General features: G+C 50.9%; 1 protein-coding gene across 1 annotated transcript in view; it reads left to right on the plus strand.

The window, feature by feature from the left end:
* Positions 1-24,150, plus strand: part of LOC138489066 (protein mono-ADP-ribosyltransferase PARP14-like) — a 1,172,404-nt gene that overhangs the window by 376,572 nt on the left and 771,682 nt on the right. The window contains exon 8 of the mRNA XM_069616631.1: positions 356-589. Within this exon, the coding sequence (XP_069472732.1) occupies positions 356-589 (234 nt within the window). The remainder of the gene's footprint in view (positions 1-355; positions 590-24,150) is intronic.

The following is a 24,150-nucleotide window of genomic DNA, read 5'->3' on the forward strand; positions in this document are numbered from 1 at the left end:
CTTCAATAAAGAAATCTTTAAAAAAATTAAAATAATGCACGAAAGTTGTGGTTCTCAGTAAGACTAGGGATTTAGTGTCACTGGGGATAAAAAATAGTTAGGACTCCATAGAGGAAATCGACATCAGTGGCCCAATTGGGTCTTCAGTTTTACCCCAACTTGGTGAAAGTTTAGGGAAAGTGGATATGAGTTCACAAATCTAGTTTAAGAAATGGGATAAAATAAAGCAAGGCCACACGTGGGACAGAAAATGTACTTTCTGCCTTAATAATCACATATAGCATATAAACCTTGATTTGTTTCTGGCTAGTATTTCAATCAAAAAGACCTTCTAACCTGTAAACCTTTTTTTCAGACTGATGTTATTGTGAACAGCATTTCTAAGGATCTTCAGCTGGATCAGGGTGGAGTGTCCAAGGCCTTACTGCGTAAGGCTGGTGCAAGACTTCAGCATTTGGTAAATGAAGCAGCCCTACAAGAAAACATTGATATAGGGTCCGTCCTCCCAACTGATGGATTGAATCTGAGCTGCCAGAAGGTGTTTCATGTAATTTCTCCCTATTGGGGTTCTCGGGAAGAATCAGAAGAGGTAACAGTTCCTTTTTTCTTTTTTTTACATGTACTTGTCTGACATTGACGATTATTATGGCAATCAACCCTCGTGTCGGGGGGCAGACATGGCCTCTAATGGGCCACCAGCCTGAGGACTGTGGGCCGGTACCGGCCATGTCCGCTCCCCGACAAGGGAACGATAGCCATTTGCACCATGGGATTTATCCGGAGTGCAAATGTTTGCAAATGAGTGCTGTTCTACTGCTGGGGGTTTCGGGACACTGGCTGCATCAATTGCATGACGGCAATGTGCCGGAGGGGGGTTTAGAGGGTGAGGGAAGATGGCCGCCACCATAGGAAAAGGGACCATTTCTATGACAGTGGCCATGTGCGGGAGGAGAGAAAAAGTATCGGGCACAAAAAAGCCAAAATTGGAACCTTGCGCTTGTTGAAAATATGATAGTCGGGTGGCAGCAGGCAACCGGAAGATGTGAGAGCCTTGCCCAAGCACTACACGGTAAAGTAGAACTAAAGTAGGTTTGCCAGTTTCACTGCGGCAACACAATAAATAAATCCAATACTGCTTAAGTTGCAGATTTATTGCAAAGTAAAGTGAACAGCCTGACACGTGTTTCGAGCAGTTCTTGCTCTTCCTCTGAGGCTGATGAAAAACATTTAAATTACATTCAAAGTAAAGAAAATGATAATGAATGCAATCCATGCATGTACACAATTTTATACATATCAAAAAAATGTTTGTTGAAAAATAATAAGAAAATGTATATAAAAGGCAGGGAGTGATATGGAGTAACACACGCATTCCATGTGTACATTATCACATAGGTCAAAATTATAAAGTGTAACAAATAGAAGGGGCAATCAGTGCGGTATTGTAATCCCAAAATTGAAAGGAATGATTTCCAATATGTATTTAAGACACAACAATTAGCCAAATTAAGCATCCGTCCTCTGGTTGTGCACGCTACTAGATGGCTGAGGCACTTTGCATCTTGTGCAGGTATTTCTCTTGCAAGGAATGTTCTGGCTGCATTCATGGCACAGGGGTGAGCAAACCTACGTAGCATCTTTCATCTGACATTCTCTGTCCCACCTCCTTCATGTGCTGATAGCACACGTTATTCTTTAAATGGGCAGAATTATCAAGATATGTATTTATATTTTCATGATCTTCAGAATGAAATCACAATTACTATTCCAGAGAAAGACATTGATTTTTCCTGTTGGTAGTGAGTCTCATATTTTAGAACCTTCCCATCTTGTTTTAATTCAATATGCAATTTTATTTTTTGTACCTCACACCTTTATATCAAAAGTAGCAGTATAATCACGATAATGATTCAGAAAATAATATGATGTTTAGGATTGGCAGGAAATGTCACAATGTCCACGTGTCGTGTTATTAGAGTTGGGTAAGACTGCAATATATAGGTAAAAACAGCACACAAGAATGTGTGCAATGTTGTTATGATTGGCAGCATAGAAGATAGTGTGCTCTTTTTCTTTAGATCTGGTACGTCATGACATTGGGTGTCATGAGTTTGGCGGTATTTCGGAGGTAACTCCTCAGATACCACCAAACAGATTTACAGTTACCACCACTTGGCCCTGTGGATTTACCACAGGATTACAAGTGGTAGTAGGCAGTGTAAATCCCCATTTTCTGGAGTCCATAGGACTCCATTGGGGATTTTTGCCGGAATTACCACTAGTGGAATTACAAGTGGTTATTCCGCCTATTATTTGGAGGAAAAGTGGAGGATTTTCCTCCAGCATCATGCTGGAGGTAGATCCTCCACTTTGCCTCCAAAAACCATCAGAATTACCACTCATAACTCCACCAGTGGTAATTCTGCCAAAACTCTGGCATGCAGGAAAAATGGAGGTAACGGAATTACCTCCACATTTTTCCCACACAGCCAAACTCGTAATAAGGCCCATTGTGTCTTGTTCCTATCTAAAATAGTTCCAGAATAGCTGCAAGTCCATTAATTTCTTATCCTTATTCTTGGTAGCCGATCTCATCTGCATGCACAGAACTTCTCTTGATTCATTGTCAGTAGATACAGGAAGGGTCAAGGTCTCTCCTTTGTATGGTTTGATGTCGAGCAGGTGTAGCCAGGCTCATCTTCCTTGTAGCTTGACCGCTATGGGAGTAACTTCTTCCACTTCGTATGGTCCCTCGAAACAGGTTTTATTACAAGTGTGAACAAGCTTTCGTATCAGCACCTGGTCCCCTGGATATAAACTAGGTTGCTTCAATAGACTGTCGGGATCAATTTGTTGACTGTCTTTTTTTCAATTTTCTTTGACCCCTCCCTCTGGTTCTTGATCTGTTGCGAAATGAAAGAGACACTAGCGGTTATATTTGCCAAATAATCCTGCATCTCGTCACGTAATTTCATCGCTACACTGTGGGCATCAGTTTCTAACCTAGTAGGAGGAGCAAGAGGTATTCTCATACGACTTCCAGTCACCAACCCGTGAGGAGTTAGATGGTGATCTTGCCAGGCTGATTTTGTAGTGCATATAATGCAAGGAGTAGGCAATGTAACCACCCCTTCTTTAAAGTTTTATAACATTCACTAATAACCACCAAACAACACAACATACAGTCTAGAACTTCGTGCTGGGAAATTCTCACATCATTATTATTCTGGCACATTGTCCTGGCCATCTGCGATCACTCCGCAGGAAGCTGGCCACGGTGAGTTTGCCCAGACCCTTGCCACAGATGCCTGCCAAACCATCTAAACACTGTAAAAGTGTTAAGAATAATGGCGTTTTCGCGCACTCGGCGCTCTAGTCTCCTTCCTCATGCCCCCACCTTCCCCAGCCCCATCACGCCTCCCAACCCTCCCCCTGCCCCCTGATTGGGCACTTGCCCAGACGAAAACAAAGTAACGGCGCGCAGCGTCCTCGCCGGCACCATCACTCCGCAGGAAACTGGCCAAGGTGAGTTTGCCTAGAGCCTTGCCACAGATGCCTGCCAAACCATCTAAACACTGTAAAAGTGTTAAGAATAATGGCGTTTTCGCGCACTCGGCGCTCTAGTCTCCTTCCTCATGCCCCCACCTTCCCCAGCCCCATCACGCCTCCCAACCCTCCCCCCTGATTGGTCACTTGCCCACATATCACAAATCCTCCCAGGGCAGCCCTCTACCCGGCAGCCCCCTTCGGCTAAGGGCCCCAAGGCAAAGGGCGGCTACAACAGAGTTGGCCCCAAGACGTGTCTGCAGGTGTTCGCAGGGGAAGCAAAGGAAGCCAACACACACCAACAAAACTGTAAGTGTGGCATGGGCGGGGGGGTAGAGCAATCACTCTACTCCAGAAAACCCTCGCCACTCTACCTTGCCTCTCCATAATGTTGACTGCCATAGAATTACAACATGCATACTGAAGAGATCAGTGACCACCAACCGAAACACATTCTTGGCTGGACTATAAATGTTGCACCTCACCACGCACTAACATAGTATTAAGTTATGCTACTTGGCACTTACATAGCGTTTTTATATGTCGTGGGTAGGTCCGCAAAGCCAATGTTAACTAGTACCAACGTTAACCTATAGAGAACGTTCGAGATCAGCCTGTATCACCTTATACAGGTGTAATAATCATTAGCATGCGTCGCATCTAGATAGAATTGCAAAAGTTAGCATGTGCACACACAGAGGGAATTCCTAAGCTTAGCATGCGCCACATCTAGATAAAATTGTAAATGTTAGCATATGCCGCACTTAGATGGAATCTTCAACATAGCCTGTGTCGCATCTAGATAGAAATGTAATTCAATGATTGATATACGACTCTCCTGCCAAGCCAGGACCAAACGTGCATCATAAATCAATAACCAACCCACTAACAATTTCACTCCTCTACATACACCTCCCAAACTCGAACCAAACACAACCGCAAGCCTTAAACGCAGCAAACCGCACAAACTTCACTACACTGCAACAACAAAATAAACCGCACAACAGCACACGATGTCTACCGACCGTAAAACACCCCAAGCCCAGCCAACGGACCCACCGGGCTGAGGCTGCCAACAGCACATCACTGCTATCTTGCACTTTTCTAGCTCATTCTCACTAACTCACCCCCCTCCCTTTTTCAGAGCCTCCAGGGGACCACTCCGGTGGTGATAGTGCGCGGTACAAATATCTTTTAACATTAACATCTGTACATGGATCGTTGGTTAGTTCCGCACAGCTGTATCTGCGCTTCTTGTCCCACTGGGGTCACCCATGTCATTTCCATCCCTGGGGTCAAACAGTTCCTGTATCAATGCGTTCCATGCTCGTATCTTGTCACTGCTCTCATTCATCCCCCTTTGCAATGCTCCGGTCCATACTGTTGTCTCGGCTAGCGTCCAGCTCTTCAGGTCTGCCCACCATGCCACTATGTCCGGGCCTTTGCTAGATTTCCACACTATTGCAATCTGACGCTTTGCCATAATGCTCATCAAGTCCTACATTTTTGCAATGTGCGTTCTCTGCTTGCCACCTGTTGGGAACAGTCCCAGCAGATACGATTCCGACAATTACACCTGCATGTGGATTCCACCCGTCGCCGCTCTTTCCTTAATGTTGTCCCAGAACCTTGTTATTAGTGGGCAGGCCCAAAACATGTGGAGCATGTCTGCATTTTCTGTTGCGCATCATGGGCAGTGTTGGGTTTCCTTACTCCCCATGCTAGATATTCTTCTGGGGGTAAGGTATGCCCTGTGCGTGACATAAAGCTGTGTCTGCCTGAATCTTGTGTTTCTGGAGACCTTCTTCGTATATCTTAAGACCCTTGTCCATTCTTGGCCAGTAACGGTCTTCTAGAGTTCTGTCTCCCACGTTTCCCATGCTTGCAGTTCCCTTAAATTATTGCTTTTGAGAAGCTGTTCGTAAAGCCTGGACACCGTGTGTCCTCCTTCTGACATATCGTACCATGCATCTAGTTCCCCCTGTGTATCCACGTTCTCGGATAGGCCTGGCTATCTCTTTTTTATCCTTTGGACCATGCTGTTGTGGAGCATGAACTGGCCTCTGTGTACATCATAATCTTCTATCATGGTTCGTAATTCCACCCATTGTCCCTCCTTTCACAAATCTCCAACCTGAGCTATGTCTTTTGCTTCCCAGTGTTTCCGGTACATTGTTAAGCCTTCGAGTCTGGTGCTAGCCAGTCCTGCAAGGGAGATCTGCAAGGCGCCGGGGTCTGGTGTTCCCTTGATTGTCCACACCTTCTTCCATAGGGTCAGCCCTAGTCTGACCAGGGTGGGGAGGGTTTTGGTCCAGGGCTTCTCCATCCATATTATTTCTCACAGAAAACAGTGCTGCGGTGCCGGCTGGAACAATAATGAGTCTATGGATGTGTCATACACCAGCCACCGAACCACAAATTGCAGCTGCCCTGCTAAGTAGTAGTGTTTAAAATCTGGCCATTTGATTCCCCACGAATCATAGTCTCTTTGTAGGGTGTTGGGGGCTTACCTGTTTCTCCCTCCACCCCACAGGAATCCCGTACTATTGTGTTATGTTACGTGATTTTATAAAGCACACGGTCGCCCGAAGGCATCATGGCGCTAGAGAGAAAGGAGCCCAAGGACCCGGCAGAGAAGAGACCAAAGGCAACCAGGAATCAGAACAGGAGGGTTTCAAGCGCCTTACGAAAAGAAAGGTGGTTAGGCAGATACCTCACAGGGGGGGAGGGAGAGCATTCCAAAGCTGAGCAGCAGCTACGGAAAAAGCCCAGCCCCCCACCCTAGTGAGTCAGAAAGTTGGCACAGAGAGCAAACTGGCGGCAGCAGGGCGCAGGGGACGGCTAGAAACATAGTGCACAAACTTAGTGTGCAAATATTCAGCTCCTTGGTCATGACGAGCGCGGTGCACAAAGCACAGTGACTTGAACTGAATGCGTTGGGCCACCGGGAGCCAGTGCAGAGAGCGCAGTACTGGGGTAACATGAGCCGCTTAAGGGGAACCGGTAGCCACCTGCACTGCCATGTTTTGCAGGCGTTGCAGCCGGCCTACCAGCCCCTTATGCTGGGCCAGATAGAGAGAGTTGCAGTAGTCCAACTTGCTCATAATCATGGCGGTTACATCAGGGGGTCGCAATGTGCCAGGGATCAAATGGAGAGTCTTTCTCAGTATTTTCAGCTGGAGATGACCGGTCTGGCAGACCGCTGATACCTGCGCTGTCATAGACAAGTTGTTGGTCATAAGGACCCCAGATTATTTACTTTAGGAGAGGGCACCAGGAGTGGGCCCAAAGAAGAGGGCCAAAAGGAGGAGATCCAAAGTAGGGGACGGGGGGGATGTCCTACCACCATCACCTCTATTTTGTCCCCATTCAGTTTCAACCAGTTGTGGCCCATCCACTCACCCACGGCCGCCAGACAGCCACTCGAGCACGACGATGCTCCAGCCTGATCAAGTTCGAGACAGATCAGAAGCTGGGTATCGTCGGCATATGAATAGCATCTGACGCAGAGCGAGCGGATGAGGCGCACCAACAGGAAGATATAAATATTGAAAAGAATGGCGGACGAAGCCGTCCCCTGAGGGACACCGCAGCTGAGGTGGCATTGTATTTAGTTGTTTAAAGAATGTCCCGGGTCTGTTATGAGGGATGTTCGTGAAATAGTATAGTAGGTGGGGTAATACTGTCATTTTCAGTAGGGCTGCTCTCCCTATCATTCCTAGTGATAGTGTCTTCCAAAACTTCATGTTTTCTCTAGGGTGACTTGTGTGTTGGCCTTTTGTGTGTCCGTGTGGTCATAGTTTATATCTATTCCTAAATAGCGGAAGGTGCAGGGTGCCCATGTGAGGCTCAGGTCTGGCAATTGGTCTGTGGGAACCCATCTAAGTTCTGCTAGGGGATACAGGGAGGATTTGTGTTTATTAATGGAAATACCCAGTAGTTTAGCAAATGCATCTAACACTTCCAGCACATCTGGTATGTTCATTTAGGATTTACGATAAATAAGAGCATATCGTCTGCGTACAATGAGACTAGGTGTATGATGTTATCTATTTTGGTCCCTGTTTCCTTGTATTCTGCCCTCTGGAAGGCCGCCAACGGCTCTAGGGACAATATATAAAGCATCGGGGACAACGGCCAACCCTGCTTCGTGCCCCTGTATATTCTCCAAGCCTCTGAAATGTGTCTGCCCGTCTTTACCCTTGCCCTGGGGTCCTAATAAAGTAACTTGATCCATCTGCGGAAGCCCTCCCCTATTCCGAAGTGGGCGAGTGCACTCAACAGCCAGTTCCAGTTCACAGAGTCAAAGGCTTTGACAGCGTCCAAGGACGCTATCGCGCATTCCCCCGGTCTGTCCTTAGTCTGGTCCACCACATGATGCAGCCTTTGCAAGTTACAGGTGGTATTGCGCCTGGGGACGTAACCCGGTTGGTCCGGGTGCACCAACGTGGATATGACCCGTTTGAGCCTGCCTGCCAGGGCCGCTGTCAGGATTTTGCAATCCTGGTTAATCACAGAAATTGGCCTGTGTGAGATATAGTCTAGAGGTGATTTCCCCGGTTTCAGGATAGATATTATCAGTGATTCTACCATGCTATCTAGTAATTGGCCCCTCTCGTACGCTTCTTCATATACTTCTAATAATTTAGGTGCTAGAGTGTGTTTGTACTTTTTATAGAATTCTCTGGTTAACCCGTCGGGACCTGGGGTCTTGGCTGTCGGGAGACAATTACTGCTTCCAATTCCTCTGCTGATAAGGGGGCCTCGAGTATCTGTACCTGTTCTTTGGTTAATTTTGGCAGTTCAATTAGGCCTAGGGCGTTGGCTATGTACGATCTATCGGCCTCTTGAATCAGCAAAGACAGTTTCTCGTGTAATTGCGAGAATACGTGGTTAATTCCCTCCTGGGTCCTCACCTCCACCCCGGTCTCATCTTTAATCGCGTTAATCGGGTCTTTCTTATTATCCTGCTTAGTTAACCAGGCTAGAAGCCTGCCCGGCTTGTCGCCCTCTGCATGTATATTTCCCATAATTTAGATTCCCCAACTTTTCCCAGACGGTATTGCACTGCAACATTAGTGCTACGAATTCGGCTGATTTCTCCCCTGTTATGCCTGCCCGAGTTTCCTCCCTTTCTATTGCTCGTTCTATTTTCCCAAGTTCGGCCAGAACACTCCCTCTGAGTCCCGCTGTCTTCCCAATCGCTGCTCCCCTTACCACCACCTTAAAGGCATCCCATGCCATCCCGGATCTGTCCATGCTACCTGTATTAAGTTGGAAGTAATCTTCTATCGTGTCATACAGGTGTTCTTGAAATTCCCCTTCCATTAGTGCTTCCGCCCTTAGTCACCATGTCCATATAGGGGTCTTCCTATGTGTACATGCCCATGTCACTACTAGCGGGGCGTGATCTGAGAGTGTTCTAGCTCTGATGTGTGCGCTTGTGAATTCTCCCAGTGTTTCATTACCTGTGAAAATATAGTCGATAAGTGTTAACGTTCCATGTGGGGCGCTGTAATGAATGTGAGTAGCCTCTGTCTTCTGCGTGTAGCCTCCTCCAGACATTGTCCAGTTTAAGGCTGAGGATCTTCTGCAGAGCTTTAGCCGGTGGCGCTGGCTTGAAGAACATGGCCGTGTCGTTGTTCGGGGCGTAGGTGTTTCTCCAGCATGGGGTCTGGCATGGATTCACATGCTCATGAATATTCCCCGTCGTCAGGCTGGGAATCCTCGGTAAAGAATAAAATCAGTATTAGTTTTGTTTCTGATCTGACTTTCGTAGTAGTAACCAATCACTGATTTCTGCGTCATACTGACCACAGCCAATGACTGCCCTCTGCCTAAGCCCCGCCTCTGGCAGCCATCCTCAGATTTTTACTGCACGTTCAAGTGTTGGGATCCTCGTGCTATTGCTCTCGAGCTTTAGTGCGTTTTCGCGCTTTTTTCATAGGAAAATGTTCTCTTTTTTCGGTCAAAGAGCCTCAAGCTCCACCGTTTCTATATCCGATCAACGGGGACCCGTGTCAGATTCTTCTACGCCCCTCAAGGGTGAAGATTTCGTCGAGCCACGCTTTGGAGGAATCCAGAACTTTCTCAGGCCCATCTCGGACATGGCCCAGGAGAAGGGAAGCTCGACGCCCGGGAAGCTGTTCAGGGTCTGCCCTGCATGCCAGCTTCAGAATGTCTTCAAGGAGGACGAACACTCCCTTTGCCTCTACTGCCTGCATGAGGACAAGACGCACGTGGAGAAGGACTGTGCGTTTTGCGGGACTATGTCGGAGCGGACCATAAAGGACCACCATCTGCGTCTCGTCAACTGGCTGGAAGGGAAGAGCCCGTCAGGCGAGAAAAAGAAGTCTGAGCGGTCTTCTAAGACTTTTGAGGGCGCCCCGGCGAAGGGGGCCCAACAGAAGGCCAAGCACCGCGAGTCCGCGGGCACCGGGAGCGCCGAACGGTCGGGCTCTTCGGTTGCCAGGCAGGGTGCAGCCTCCCCGGCGCCATCAACCATGAGCCAACGCTCTGGCTCGGGTAAGAGGAAGTCCGAGTACCCGGCGAAGCTTCTGGAGAGGCCCCGGTCGAGACCGAAGGCCAATTCGCAGGGGGAGCGAGGCAGTGACCCCCCCCTAAGGAGAAGGCGGTGAGCGCACCTAAGGTGGCAAAAGTCTTGATCCACCCGGCCAAGGCCTCTATCGAGACAGTCGTGGTGGCCCTGGCTCAGCCTGAGGAGGCTACACCAGTGGAGGTGACCTTGGGGCCCAGAGTCTACCTGCCACCGCGGAGGGAGTCCTCTTTCAAGCCCATCGACAGGACCCCGTGAAACCTCCGACGGAGAAGAAGAAGGGGGGGCAGGAGGCCATCGTGGATTCGGCCTCAACCTCTGAAGAGGAGCTGATCGAAGTCTTAAGCCACGGCATTGGCGTGGAGGGAGACCAGCCCGTCGGGAGGGATCCCGACGAGGGGGATGACGAGAACGTCGAGGGTACCAACGAGGTTCCTGTCCGCCCGTCGGAACCCCCTCAACCAGTGCCGCAAGACAACTCGGCGGCCATTTTGTTGGCTATACAGTCCTTATGCTCGGAGATGAGGACGAGATTGCCGTTACCACCGATGGAGGAACCGCCCCGACGGGGGACCCGGAGCCGGGCCCTTCTGGGAGCCCTCCTCCTAAGAGAAGAAGGATTCATCCTCCACCTCCTTTTCAACCATCGCGCCCGTCTCAGCCCTCCTCCCCGTCCACGACCCGGGGGGATGATACGGGGACGGACACGGCCGCGACGGGTACAGACGACGAGGTTTACGGCGAGGATCCTCCGTCGTCGCCTCCTCCCCGGGCTTCCCCGCCCGACGAGATTGGATCGTTTTATGCCATGATCGCCCGTTTTATGCCATGATCGCCAGGGCATCTGAGCTTTTCCAGCTCTGCCCGGAAGAGAAGAAGGAAGGCTTCCTTTATCAACGGCGCGAGACCAAGAGGAAGACGGTTCTCGCTGTACCTCTACTAGACGATATCTGGGATGAGGGTCTCTCCCTCCTCAAGTACCCATCCACAATGCCTGCGAGAAGGGATCGGTACGAGAAGAAGTACCGGGTCCCGGACGCGGCCCCCTTGTGCCTTTGGGCACAGCCGACCCCGGACTCGGTCGTCTCCGCGGCAGCCAGGAAGAAAGCGGGGGGGGGCATCTGCCTCCACGTCAACCCCCCCCCCCCCAGATGGCGAGGGAAAGAAATTGGACACGATGGGACGCAGAGTCACCTCATCGGCAGCGACGACGATTAAGGCTGCCAACGCCTTGGCTATCGTAGCACGCTACGACAGGGAGTTGTGGTACAAGATCGCCCCCCTGCTGGACTTCCTACCGGACGACAAGAGGGCTGAGGCCCTGGAGATCTTGCAGGAAGGGGAAGTGGCGTTGGACCACGCCATTACGGTAGCGACGGACATCGCTGATACTGGCTTTCGCCATTTGGGCAACGGCGTGTGCCTTAGACGGCGTGGATGGCTCAAGGCAACGGACTTCCGTCAGGACGTGCAGACCAGAGTTTTGGACATGCCGTTCGACGGGAACAACCTGTTTGGGAAAACAGTGGACGATTCCCTGCAAGCCATTAAGGCGGACACGGAGACGGCCCGGGCTCTTGGTGTTCTCCAGCAACGACGGCCGCCCTTTCAGAGCACCGGAGGCAAGCAGGGTGCCTCCAAAGGTTCCGGCGGCGGATATTCCACGTACCGTCAAGTGGCCCGTTCGTCGTCACAAGAAGCCTACAGGGGACGAGGCAAGTCGGGTGGACCCCGCCATCGTCGCCAGGGAGGACAACGCGGCAAAGCCTCGTCGAAGCAGGACTGAACCGGCCGTGGGGTCGGGCCCCCACCGAAGCACCCCGGTGGGAGGCAGTCTGGCGAACTTCGTCGGCGTGTGGGAGTCCATCTCCACCGACCGTTGGGTGCTGGACGCCCTGGCCCAGGGTCACGTGCTTGAGTTTCTAAAGAAGTGCCTGCGCGTCCCCCCCGTGGCCAGGAAGGAACATCACGTCCCTCAACTTCTCTTGGAGGTAAAGGCGATGCTCAAGAAAGGCGCCATCGAGCTCATCCCAAAGAGGCTTCGGGGCTCCGGAGTTTACTCAAGATACTTCCTCGTGAAGAAGAAGACAGGAGGATGGCGTCCCATCCTGGACCTACGACGACTGAACAAATTCATCAAGGCGCAGAAGTTCCGGATGGTCACCCTCCAGCACGTCCTGGGTCAGCTGGAAGAGGGCGATTTCCTGTCGTCGTTGGACTTGGAGGATGCCTAATTCCATATCCCCATCCTAGGGGGACACCGAAAGTTTCTCAGATTCGTGGTCCAAGGGCGGCAATACCAGTTCAAAGCCCTTCCCTTCGGATTCAGGTCGGCACCCAGGGTGTTCACCAAGTGCCTCGCACCGGTGGCGGCGCGGCTGCGCCTGTAGGGGATCCACGTCTACCCCTACCTGGACGACTGGCTCATCCGAGCAAAGACAAGGGAGCTCGCCGCGGAACACACGCCGAGGACCGTCCAACTACTCACGGACCTGGGATTCTCCATAAACTACGCCAAGTCCCACCTGGTGTCCGCGCAAGACGCACTGTTTCTGGGAGCGAAACTCGACACAGTGGCGCTTCTGGCCTCGCCGTCGGAGGAAAGAACGAGGGCCATCTTGGGCAAGGTACAGCGGATGCTGGTTGCGGACGTGGCCAAGGTGAGGTTCATCAAATCCCTCCTCGGAATGATGTCTTCTTGCATTTATCTCATCCGCCTGTGCAGGCTTCGGATGCGCCCGTTGCAGGAGTTCCTGGACGCTCGCTGGGTCCAGACGACGGGCAGCTTCGAGGACAGGATCACATTCGACGAGAGTTTCCGACGAGCGATCCGGTGGTGGGGCACCCGCGCGCATCTGACGGCGGGCATGGACTTCCAGACCCCGGGCCACCAGAAGACAGTGACCACGGATGCCTCCCTGGAAGGTTGTGGAGTGCACACCGAAAATCTGCACGCGAGAGGCCTTTGGCTTCCGACGGAGAAATCCCTCCATATCAACGTCATGGAACTCCGTGCAGTGTTTTGGGCCCTCGGGTCCTTCCTTCCGTCCCTCAAGGGCAAGGTGGTGAGGATCTTCACCGACAACACCACCACCATGTTCTACATCACGAAGCAGGGCGGTACCAGATCCCCAGCCCTGTCCAAGGAGGCGCAGGATCTGTGGCATTGGGCAAGCAGGGTGTTCCCCAAGGGAATGTTCCTGGTGCCGTTTCATCTGGCAGGAATAAAAAACACCATCGCCGACTCACTCACCAGAGAGCTGCGCTCGTGCCACGAGTGGGAACTACGACAGGACCTAGTGGACCACCTCTTCCGACGCTGGGGCACACCCCAGATCGATCTGTTCGCAACAGCGACGAACTCCAAGTGCCGGAGGTTCGCCAGCAGGTTTCCCCAGCCGAGGAGCACGGGCGATGCTTTCTCGTTCCCCGGGGAGGGCCTATTCCTGTACGCGTTCTCTCCTTTACCGTTGCTGATCCGGCTTATCAACCAGCTCAAGAGATCACGGTGCAGGATGACACTCGTCGCACCCACGTGGCCGAGGCAGATATGGTTCCCGGACCTTCTGGACTTGTCAGCGTCCCCGTCAACCAAGCTGCCAGTGGACGCGGATCTTCTCTCCAGGGAAGGAGGCGCCATCCTCCATCACGACCCGAAGTCGCTGAACTTGCAGGCCTGGCTCCTGCAGCGCTAGAGTTTGGAGGTTACGTCATACCGGCCAACTGCAGAGAGGTTCTTGCAAAGGCCAGGGCGTCCTCAACTCTTAAATGCTACGGACACAAATGGAAGAGGTTCTCTGTTTGGTGCCTTGCACAGAAGATTAACCCTCTACGGATTACGGCTCCGCAAGTACTGCCGTACCTACTGACGCTGGTTAAGGCTGGACTAGCGAACGCTTCCATCAAGATTCATCTTGCTGCGATCTCCCGATACACCAGAACCACGGGACGGACGTCCTTGTGGTCTCATCGTCTGGTCAAGGAATTCATGAAGGGACTGTTCAGATCGTTCCCGCCGGTAAAGGCGCCGGCCCCGGCGTGGGAGCTCAACGTGGTGCTGACCAAGCTCATGGGACCTCCGTTCGAGACTCTGCACTCAGCTTCGTTGGAGTTCTTGAAGTGGAAAACAGCGTTCCTTGTGGCCATCACCTCCGCACGACGAGTGGGAGAGATCCAGGCCCTTTCCTGCAAGCCCCCGTGCTTGACTTTTCACGACACGAGGGTAGTGCTCAGGACGCACCCCTCCTTCATGCCCAAGGTGCCGTCGGACTTCCACCTCAACAAACCCTTGGTGTTGCCTGTTTTCTTCCCATCGCCTTTGTCGCCGGCAAAGAGGACTTTGCACTCGCTGGATATGGCTAGAGTGCTGAAGTTCTACGTGGACCGCACAAAGAGCTTTTGGAAGACGTCACAACTTTTTGTGAACTTTGGACCTGTCAATCAGGGGGAAGGCTCTCTCAAAGGCTTCCATTTCCAGATGGCTCTCCGGCTGTATTATGTACTGTCATCGGTTGGCAAACCGATCGCTGCCCGGCCGTCCGAGAGCCCATTCCACCAGAGCGATCACAGCTACCACGGCGTTCCTATCTGGTGTGCCCCTGCTGGACATCTGCAGGGCTGCTACGTGGAGGTCGACGCACACCTTCATTAAATTCTACTGCGTCGACCGGGATTCCAGGGAGGAGTCCAGGGTCGGCCAAGCAGTGCTGCGCAACCTGTTCGCCTAAGATGAGCCTGGTGAGGAGGTAAGAGACGCTTAATGTTGAGTTGTTGTATTGCTTAATGTTGAGCCTGTTGCCACCTCCCGTGGTTGTGCATGTGTGTACTGCTATGTATTCTCTTATTCATGAGCATGTGAATCCATGCCAGACCCCATGCTGGAGAAGGAACAAGTTACTTACCTGTAACTGTTGTTCTCCAGCATGTGTCTGGCATGGATTCACATGCGAACCCTCCCTCCTACCCCTCTGCGGCTCTTCACTTGGTCATTCTGCCACTTCACGTGCTACCAAATCTGAGGATGGCTGCAAGAGGCGGGGCTTAGGGAGAGGGCAGTCATTGGCTGTGGTCAGTATGACGCAGAAATCAGTGATTGGTTACTACTACGAAAGTCAGATCAGAAACAAAACTGATACTGATATTTTTTCTTTATCGAGGATTCCCAGCCTGACGACGGGGAATATTCATGAGCATGTGAATCCATGCCAGACCCATGCTGGAGAACAACAGTTACAGGTAAGTAACTTGTTCCTTATCAGACACACTTCTTTATTTTCCAACATTCCGTGCACTATCACCATTATGCCCTCCGTGTCTTGTTCCTGCGTAATCAACTGAAATGGGAAATTGGGGGCAACCCACATCAGCACTCCTCTGGCCTAGTTGGAATAGGTTGAACCAAACATTTGTCTGACCCATTTGTTAGCTATCCTGGACTGCTTTTCTTTCGTCAGGTGGGTTTCTTGCAGCATTGCTATTTTCACTTTTGATCTGTTGAGCCAGGCGTATACTCTCAACCTCTTAACATAGTAATTCAGCCCTCGGACATTGCAAGTGGATACTGTTACTTCTTCTGGGCCCATTTTACCAACTTCTGCTACGGCCTGTCCATACCCATGAGCCTGCTTGTACGCCTGTAATTGTCTTCTATCCTCTTGGCACTTAGTTGTACAGTTTTTGATCTTTTTTGGTGTGCAGCGCCCAATTGTCTATACGGCTTGATCTCAGTGCGGGTTCTTCCAAGGTCCTTTGTCTTGAGGGTATGTCATGGAGTTGCTTCTTTTTTTGTGCTTTGATCTCTTTGCCGTTTGTACCTTCATAATGTTCTATGCGCGTAAAGTGTTCTCCCCTTCTTTGCATGTGTGGCTGCTGTCCGCTTCGCACATTGCTTTGCAGTTTATGTTCCATTCTGGTGTTCTGCCCTCTGTTGTCTATATGGCCTATTCTCTGTGTGGATTTTACCAAGTGCCCTTATCCTGAAAGTGTGCCATAGAGGTTCTTAGTTTCCTGTGCATCAATCTCTGTGGCTCTTGCGCCTGCATAATATCGTTTGTGTGTGGAGTGTTCTCCCCTTCTTGTGCTATCATCCAACAAACTAACTTCAACTATTAACAAACGCCCAGCCACCATTCCCCTGCTCAGGCTCTGCCGCTTTCCATGCACTGCCCCCGTTTCCTGGGGTAGGCTCGCTGCAGTGTGATGCCTTAAAACTGGCATCTTCAACTTGTGTAAGTCCCTGGGGTTCCTTGTTTTGGCGTCCATCGGGGCAGCCTTCAGGTTGCTTAGCTCCTATTTATACTCCATCTGGTCTATGTCGCATCTGTGGTGTCTTTCGTACTATTGTTCGTTCGGTGTATTCACTTGATATCTCACTTGGGTGCATTTGCATTATTTCGCTCATTTCTGGCTCTCAGTTGCGCTATTCCTAGTTGGTCCATCCATTCCTGGGCCTCTTCCATAGTTTCAAAGATGTATGATCTACCATTGCTTAGCACCTTCAGTTTGGCAGGGTACAGTAGCATGTATCTTACGTTTGTGGTTCTGAGGCGTTCTTTAGTTGGCCCAAATCGTGCTCTGTTTTTGGACCAATGCTGTATAGATCACTATCTTGGAGGCATTTCTTGTTATCACCCCACCTTCCCTTGAGAATATTAGTATTTTCTCAGGATCTTTAAAGTTCATAATTTTGGCGATCATGGGCCTTGGGGGTGCCCCCGGCGTGGGTCTTCTGGTCAGGGTTCCGTGTGCTCTTTCCACAGCGAAGCCTTGCGACAACACCCTGACCCCCCCACCTCTTGCAGGAGTAGGTTTTCTACGTAGTTCGTGGGGTCACTGCCTTCCTCTCCCTCTGGCAGTCCGACGATATGTACGTTATTTCGATGAACCCTTCCTTCTGCATCTTCTGCCCTATGTTCAAGGGTTCTTGTTCGTTTGAGCGCATCTGACATTTGGGTTTGGGCGGTCGTGATGTTAGTGGTGGTGTTCTGTACCTGTTGCTCCGCCGTGCTCACCCGGTCTGCCAGGGCCCGCACGTCCTGCCGATGGAGGCCCACATTGACGATGACGGCATCCAATTTGTGCTCCAATGACGTTTTCAATGCAGCTATTGCCTCGAGTATCGGACCCTCTGCCCTCCTCCCTTCTTGCTGCTCGGAGCTTGTCGTACTCTTACCAGCGTCTGTTGGGGTGGGCTGGTTCATGTCATTTTTGCGGGCGTATGATTCCATACTGGTCTGTTTGCCCTTTGCCCCGTTTTGTTTATCTGGCATTTCTCCTGTTGTGGCATATGCTTCACAGGCATGTCTGTCGTCCAGCGATGGATTTACTGATTGGTTTGTTTCGCACCAATGTTGGAGAGTGTCGCTCCTGTTTTAGGGTTTCTGTGTTGTCTTTTTTCATGGTAGGAGTTTGCAGGCTCGTTCCCCAGTCCAAGTTGCGCCCTCCCCCCCCCACCCCCACCCTACGGTGAGCTCTATCAGTCACCGGTGGCTGATCTTCCTCCCCTGCGCCTGCTTGCACTTACTTTTTGCTGTTGTAGTGCAGTATTTGGATGGCCACCCTCTCTGCATGTGGTTGTGCGTCCTTCTGCTCTCCCTAGGTGTCACCAGGAGTGTATCCCGTGTTCTGTGCGTGATTATTTCCTTAGATTGCCCTGCGCCGTGCTGTGTGCACACCACTGGGTTGGCAAATCTGTTACTTTCCCTTGCGTGCCAGTCTCGCGTCCCGCTGTTGGCTGAGCCAGATTAAGAGCGTGCTTAAGAGCTGTGACGGTCCGTGCTTCGTTTGCCCTGTAGCCCTTAGCAGACTTCTACTTGGTTCCCGTCTTTTGCACTTTCAAACCAATGCCCTGGGTTGTGCTCTCCCACATTATTAGACTTTTGATAAATGCTGTTGGGTGTGCCACCCTCTCTACCCAGGCAATCCGCTCGTGTTGTTGTTGCCAGCGTTGAAGTGTGCAGCTGCACCCCTTCAGGGGCTTCGCACAGGCCGCTGCTCTCCCCTCCCTTTAATCTTCGCCTGTTGCGTCCCTTCTTCCTCCAATGCGTTATGCACACCAGAGTAGGAGGCCCTTCTCTGAATGCGGCGGCTTCCCTCCCATCCTCCGTTGCCGGGTACCTCGATGGGGGTAGGCTCCTTGTGCCTCTTTGTGCGTTTCCCTCGCTCTCTTCTGCTTTCAGCCTCCAGAAGTGTACGTCCAAAGCCTGGCTCTCCCTATGTTTTGATATGTACCAGGGGTCTCGTTTTATGCCGTCTCCATGTATCTTCTATCGCGTTCTTGTTGGCGAATGGTGCGCTTATGTTCCCTCTCTGCCGATACGTCTGCTGAGTGTAGCGAGGCTTTCTTTCCCACTCAACGGTTTCTCGGTGTTGGGGTTGTTTTCTCTTGCTTTCTGCCTTGTACAGATCAGTGCGCACGGTCGCTGGGTGGCATGTGATGTTGTTGGCTCACACACCCGCCTGCACGCCTTTCGCTCTTCTGTTGGGGCCATAATCGAGCCTCTGCGCAGTGCCGCCACCTCTCTCCCTCCTGTGCCCCTTGGTCGGGTCCTGACCCTTCGTGTGCCGGGGATCTGTCTTATTGGTGCGAGGCGTATGCAGAGAACCGCCGGGTCACCAAACAGCTCACAGCGCCAGGTCCCTGGGTGCGGGCGGGCTTCTGCATCTACTAGGGTACCTGGGCGGGTTGGGCTTGGGTTCCCTTCGTGGGACCTTCTGTCCTCCTGCTATCCACACCTCTGCCTCGGTGCTGGCACCCGCTCACCTGGTGTTCGTTCCCAGCTTCACCCTCTCCCGTTTGCTTCGTCACAACGCTCTGCATTGTCTTCCCTCGTGGGTGGGCCAGCTCCTCCTCCGGGTCCCCGAGGGTCAGGCCGGCTCTCTGCTCATACGAGGGTTACCAACCGGTCTCCAGTCTGGGAACCTCCAGCGCTTCGCCTGCTCTAGGAGCTACCTCTTTACCTCCTGACCTCTTGTCGGCCTCTCAGCAGTGAGCCGTGTGGTTTGCGTCCGCCTTCTTGCTCACCTGCACAGCAGTTTCTCTCTGCTTTCGTTTGTCTGATGCTTGCCTCGGTTCTTACTGAGGGTCTCCCCAGTTGTTCCTGACACCTTTAGACACCATCCTGTTCAATTTCTTTTTTATTTGTATAACAAATCAGGACAGTTTGACCTATTTGCTTGCAGGATCGCGCAGGAGCTCCGAAGTAGTGCTGCCTATCGCATGCCGCCAAGCCACGCCCCCCCAGGCTGAAGAGAACTTATGATTTATACCTAACAAAAGAGTAACCTGCTCAAATAGTTAATTTACAAAATGTGGTCCATTGTCAGACTGCAGGACTTCGCACGCACCCCTTCTTGGAAACACCTCACGCACAAGGAACTTGGCAGCGCATGTGGCATCGGGGTGCATACTGTGAGAAACCTGAAGGTGTCTCACTTACTAGTCCTCAGGCATCTGTCATCCAGGTGGCCAGTACATGGCCATCGCTATTGTTTCCAGTTCCTGGGGGTGGACTTGTGAGGGAGGATCACCTGGATGAGGAGTCCTTCGGGAGTGGAAGTGGGACACTGAAGGGTGAAATGCGCTATCCCCTGCCTTATGTCACCTTTTCCCATCCTGTCTGGTGGGGTACTTGGAGACTCTCCCCCCGCCCCCTTTTCCTGACACAAACACTTTCTCACAGCGTGAATGACAACGGACTAATACCTAAGCCGTTTACCTGGCATGTCCCAGCACAAGGGTCAGGCAGAGTCAAAGTATTACTGACAACTATATACACCTGACTACCCTTTCCCTTCCCCATAGTAATAAAAGGCAGAGCACAAGATCACACTCCTAGCAAGGCCGAATGCACGAGGAAGCAGCAATTCCAGGACAGTAGTTCAAACGGAGAAGAATGGCAGCGAGACCTGAAAGGACGTCAAGGAGGGAGTTGCCCTCGCCTATTCAACCCAGACCTGCGAAGCCTCCGAAGAAAGATACGCCAGACCGGGAATTGCAGCTGCAAGGTGGCGCGACAGATGTCAGCGGTACATGGTACCCTCCCGCACTGATTGCCAGGGCAGGGAGGCGTGGTGGCCATCGAGGTACCGTCCTTACCGCAAGCGGCAAAAGGAACAGAGCGGGTTCCACACAGCTGGTGAGCCAGAAGCACCTGATAGTCAACCCTGGCTCTCCCTGGCTGTTCAACCAGTATCTGGCACTCCTTGCCCACCGCATCGCCGCTCTCTGCCCTAATTTCCAGTGCTATGCGGACGATACCCAGCTCATTTTCAGGCTACCCTCAGCCTCCCCCTCCCCTTCCCTCATCTCTGACTGTCTGTCTGCTATCCAGGAATGGTGTGCCGCCAATGACCTCTGCCTTAATGCCAGTAAGACTGAGATTCTACTCATCAGTACACCCACTCCCTCCTTCCCTGCAGCTCTCTGGCCTGCCTCCCTTGGCCCCCTCCCTGCTCCTACCTGCAATGCAAAAAACCTTGGGGTCATCTTCGACTCCACACTCTCCTCCGAGGTATTCTTCCCTTCCTCTCCTTCCCCCAGAAGCTCACTGTCTCCCGAGCCCTGGTTCTCTCGAAGCTGGATTACTGTAACAGCCTCTATCTTAATCTGCCTGCCTCCACTCTCCGCCCTCTGCAACTCATCCAGAACAGAACTGCGAGACTTGTCCTTGGCCTCAAGCCCAGGGACCGTATCTCTCCAGGACTGAAATCTCTACACTGGCTCCCAGTGGCTGCGAGGATAAAGTTCAAAACCCTCTGCATTGTCCACAAGGCCTTCTGGGGCCTTGGTCCTAAATACCTTCAACTCTCTCTTCCCAAATATCTTCCTTCCCGAGCCCTTCGCTCATCCCCCTCCAACTCCCTCAGGGTCAGCCGCTTCTCGAAGCAACGAGCTGGGGGTAGATCTCTCTCCGCGGCAGGGGCCTCCCTCTGGAACAGCCTTCCTGCCTCCCTGAAACTTGAGGAGAACCATCTCCGGTTCCGGAAGCACCTCAAAACCTTCCTCTTTGCTTCTGCTTTCTCTCTCCCTCTCCCCTGCTGAACAGCTAATATTCTTCACTGAAACTGCACTGACTCTGCAACTGGACCACTCTTAACGGCCTCGGTCCTGGGCCCAGCCACTCTCCACTTGCACTGATGCCCTGGAACCCCTCTGCACTGCGGGACTGTCTCTGTATCCCTACAGCCCCCCCCTTTTCCAGCACTTGTTCTGTACTTACCTTGCACTTGCCACCAGCTGGCCCTATTTATTTATTACTTTACGCCACTTACCTTGTACTGCACTTCCCCCCCTCCCCTTCCCTTGGCACTTTTCCCCCTCTCCCACCCCTGCACTTGCGCGATCTGAATGACACCTGGCCTAGTAGGATCGTTGTCTGTCTCCCCTTGTTCCTCCCCTCCCTGCCTCGTCGCGCCTTGTAACACCTGTGTATAGTCGCGTTACAAATGCCATATCATATCATATCATAACCGGCTTGTGTTAGGCTCAAGGTTGCAGTAGCAACAGTAAGAAGATAAAGTAGACAAGAGGTCTGTTATGAACAAACTTGGTTCCAGATTCAGTTTGGTCCTGCACCACGTGGGCACTCAGTCGAAGATCTCTGGTTGGTACCCTTTTTCTGAACAAAGAGATTGTGTTGAACATTGAAAGCAAAAGAAACCACAAGTACCAATAGGCCATAGGGAAGGCCAGTGTAAAGTGTTAAGGTGGGCATACAGGGGTCAAGTCAAATCCATTGTACAATTGAAAGTATTTGACACATTGCAAAATAATGGCTATTGTGGAACTGGCGATTGCACCCGACTGAGGAGAACGCTGTGCGAACTGTGATGATAGGAAGCCCGCGCCGGCTGTAGGCTAACAGAGTGACCCGGCGAGACATGATCGCCCTTCGGGAGACTGTTTAAAATTGGCAAAATATTATGAAGGTTTGACCCCGGACAAGGTGGACCTTATTTGAACATTGTGCTACTGTTTAAAAGACATTAAGACTTACGATGATTGTAGGGGAAAAGAAAAGCTAAACAAAGCGAACTGTTTCTGGGGCAAATGTGAACCCGACTGAGGGATGCCTGCGAAATCATAGTGATGATAGAACTATGTGAAGTCTGACTGGGGGTTTAAGAAAAAGCCTGACTGTGGGCTTGAGAACCAGGGGCTGGAAAACCAAGGGAAGTGAATCCTGCATAGTGTTAAAATACCTATAAATATTGTGATGACATGCATGAACCCGACTGATGGATGTCCACAGTGAGTGGTTGGTCTGAACCTGACTGAGGGAGGCTGACGATTGAGAGAAGGATCGGAGCCTGGCTGAGGGGGATCCAAGGGTGGCAGATATTCACCCCACGTAAAGATTACCAGAAGGAACTTTTGTTTTGTTGTTTTGGCGTATCAGACCCTGTGAAGCAAGAGACTTTGCATGAGAAGAGACTTTAGCACAGAAGACCCTGATACTGGAAAAGGAACTGTAACCTCGTGCTGGAGAAGCCCAGGAGTGTGCCATGCTCGAGAGTCCCGCCTTGTCCCGTGATAAACGTTGGGAATGGAGACCCCGGCTCTAACACCCTGATTTATCATTTTGTTAACACGTCTTTCTTTTCTTGTGAACATTATCCCACACTCTTTTGTAGAGTAGCGGTAAGGATTGGCAATAGGTTTTGTTTTTAGTATATGCCCTTTTTATTTGACTAGACACCACTAAGACTGTATTATTATTATTTGATGGTCGTAGCTTGCTCCCATCTTAGAGTTAGGTGTAGCTTAAGCGTTTATCTCACCCATTTTACAGTTTAATCAACACCCTTGAACTGTGATAGCTTGTGTCTGTCTTACTTTGATGCCAGGCCTTCCTTACAGTACATGGACTTGCCTCAATCCATCTGGAAAAGGGACATACCATTACCAGCATGTACCTATAGCCGTTGCATGTCTGCGATATATACACATAATCTATATGTAGATGCTGAAACAGGTCATTGCATCTAGGGATTGCTCCTCTGACTGTTCGCAAAGTGTTCCTTGCTGTACATTTCTCCCACATGATGCGATTTACAAGGAACTGTGCCACATGTTCTAATAAATTTGGTGAAAAACAATCTTCTGCAAGTATAGCAGCAAGACTCTGTTGAGTCGTATGCACGGGGTAGTGAAGCTGCTCCAGCGTTACCTTCAATAATGCTAGAGGGATAACTGGCTTTAAAGTGCTATCCTGCCTCCATATTGCCTGTGGGGAATAAAGAACACCTGTGCTTTCTCCATAAATCTTGCTCTTCTTGTGGGTCTTGTCCTCGCAACTCAATTAACTGAACAATAGACAACATATTAAAACCCTCCTTTATCATCATATACCAACCGTCCTGACATCTTTTGAACACTTTTTATTTCAAAATCAGAAATGTTTCGGAAATATGCTGCCTTTTTGGCTTCTAAATCTGCGGCTTTGTTACTACGAGAAATCATGTCTGTTCTTTTAGTGCGGGCTGTGCATTTATGACAACGATAACCAATGGGAGTCTTAGTACCCCAATAACCTTATATAAAAGGGACACATGTTGCACTGGTGTGCCGTCTGCACGGAGGAAGCCCCTCAATTTCTGGCGTCACAAACCTCTGTGTACAGTTGACGTCACATAGGCGGAGTCAGAGTACACCGTCACTTCCTCATCCTCATATCTTTGAAGTGCGGCGATAAGGGCCACTAATTCTGCGGCCTGTGCTGAGCAATGCAAAGGCAATCTCGCACTTGTCACTACTTCAAATTCACCGTCACGGTTCAGCTTTACTACTGCTGATCCAGTATGCCTTTCACCAGTCGTTTTGTCAATTTTTGAGAACCATCACTAAAGAGAATATCCTCCCCTCTAAGAGCATTTTCTATAACACAGGGAATGTCATCAAAAAAATCAGTATACGTTGTGCTGTCATGTACATAGTCATCCTTTCCTACTGGTTCTGCTATGAATGTTGCTGGGTTCACTATTCTACATCTAACAGTTTTAATCACAGGTTTCAAAATAATTACCTCATATCCTGATGCTCTTTGTCT

Source organism: Ambystoma mexicanum, chromosome 9 (assembly GCF_040938575.1).
Source record: "Ambystoma mexicanum isolate Mex_15411 chromosome 9, UKY_AmexF1_1, whole genome shotgun sequence".
In the NCBI taxonomy this organism is placed as follows: domain Eukaryota; kingdom Metazoa; phylum Chordata; class Amphibia; order Caudata; family Ambystomatidae; genus Ambystoma; species Ambystoma mexicanum.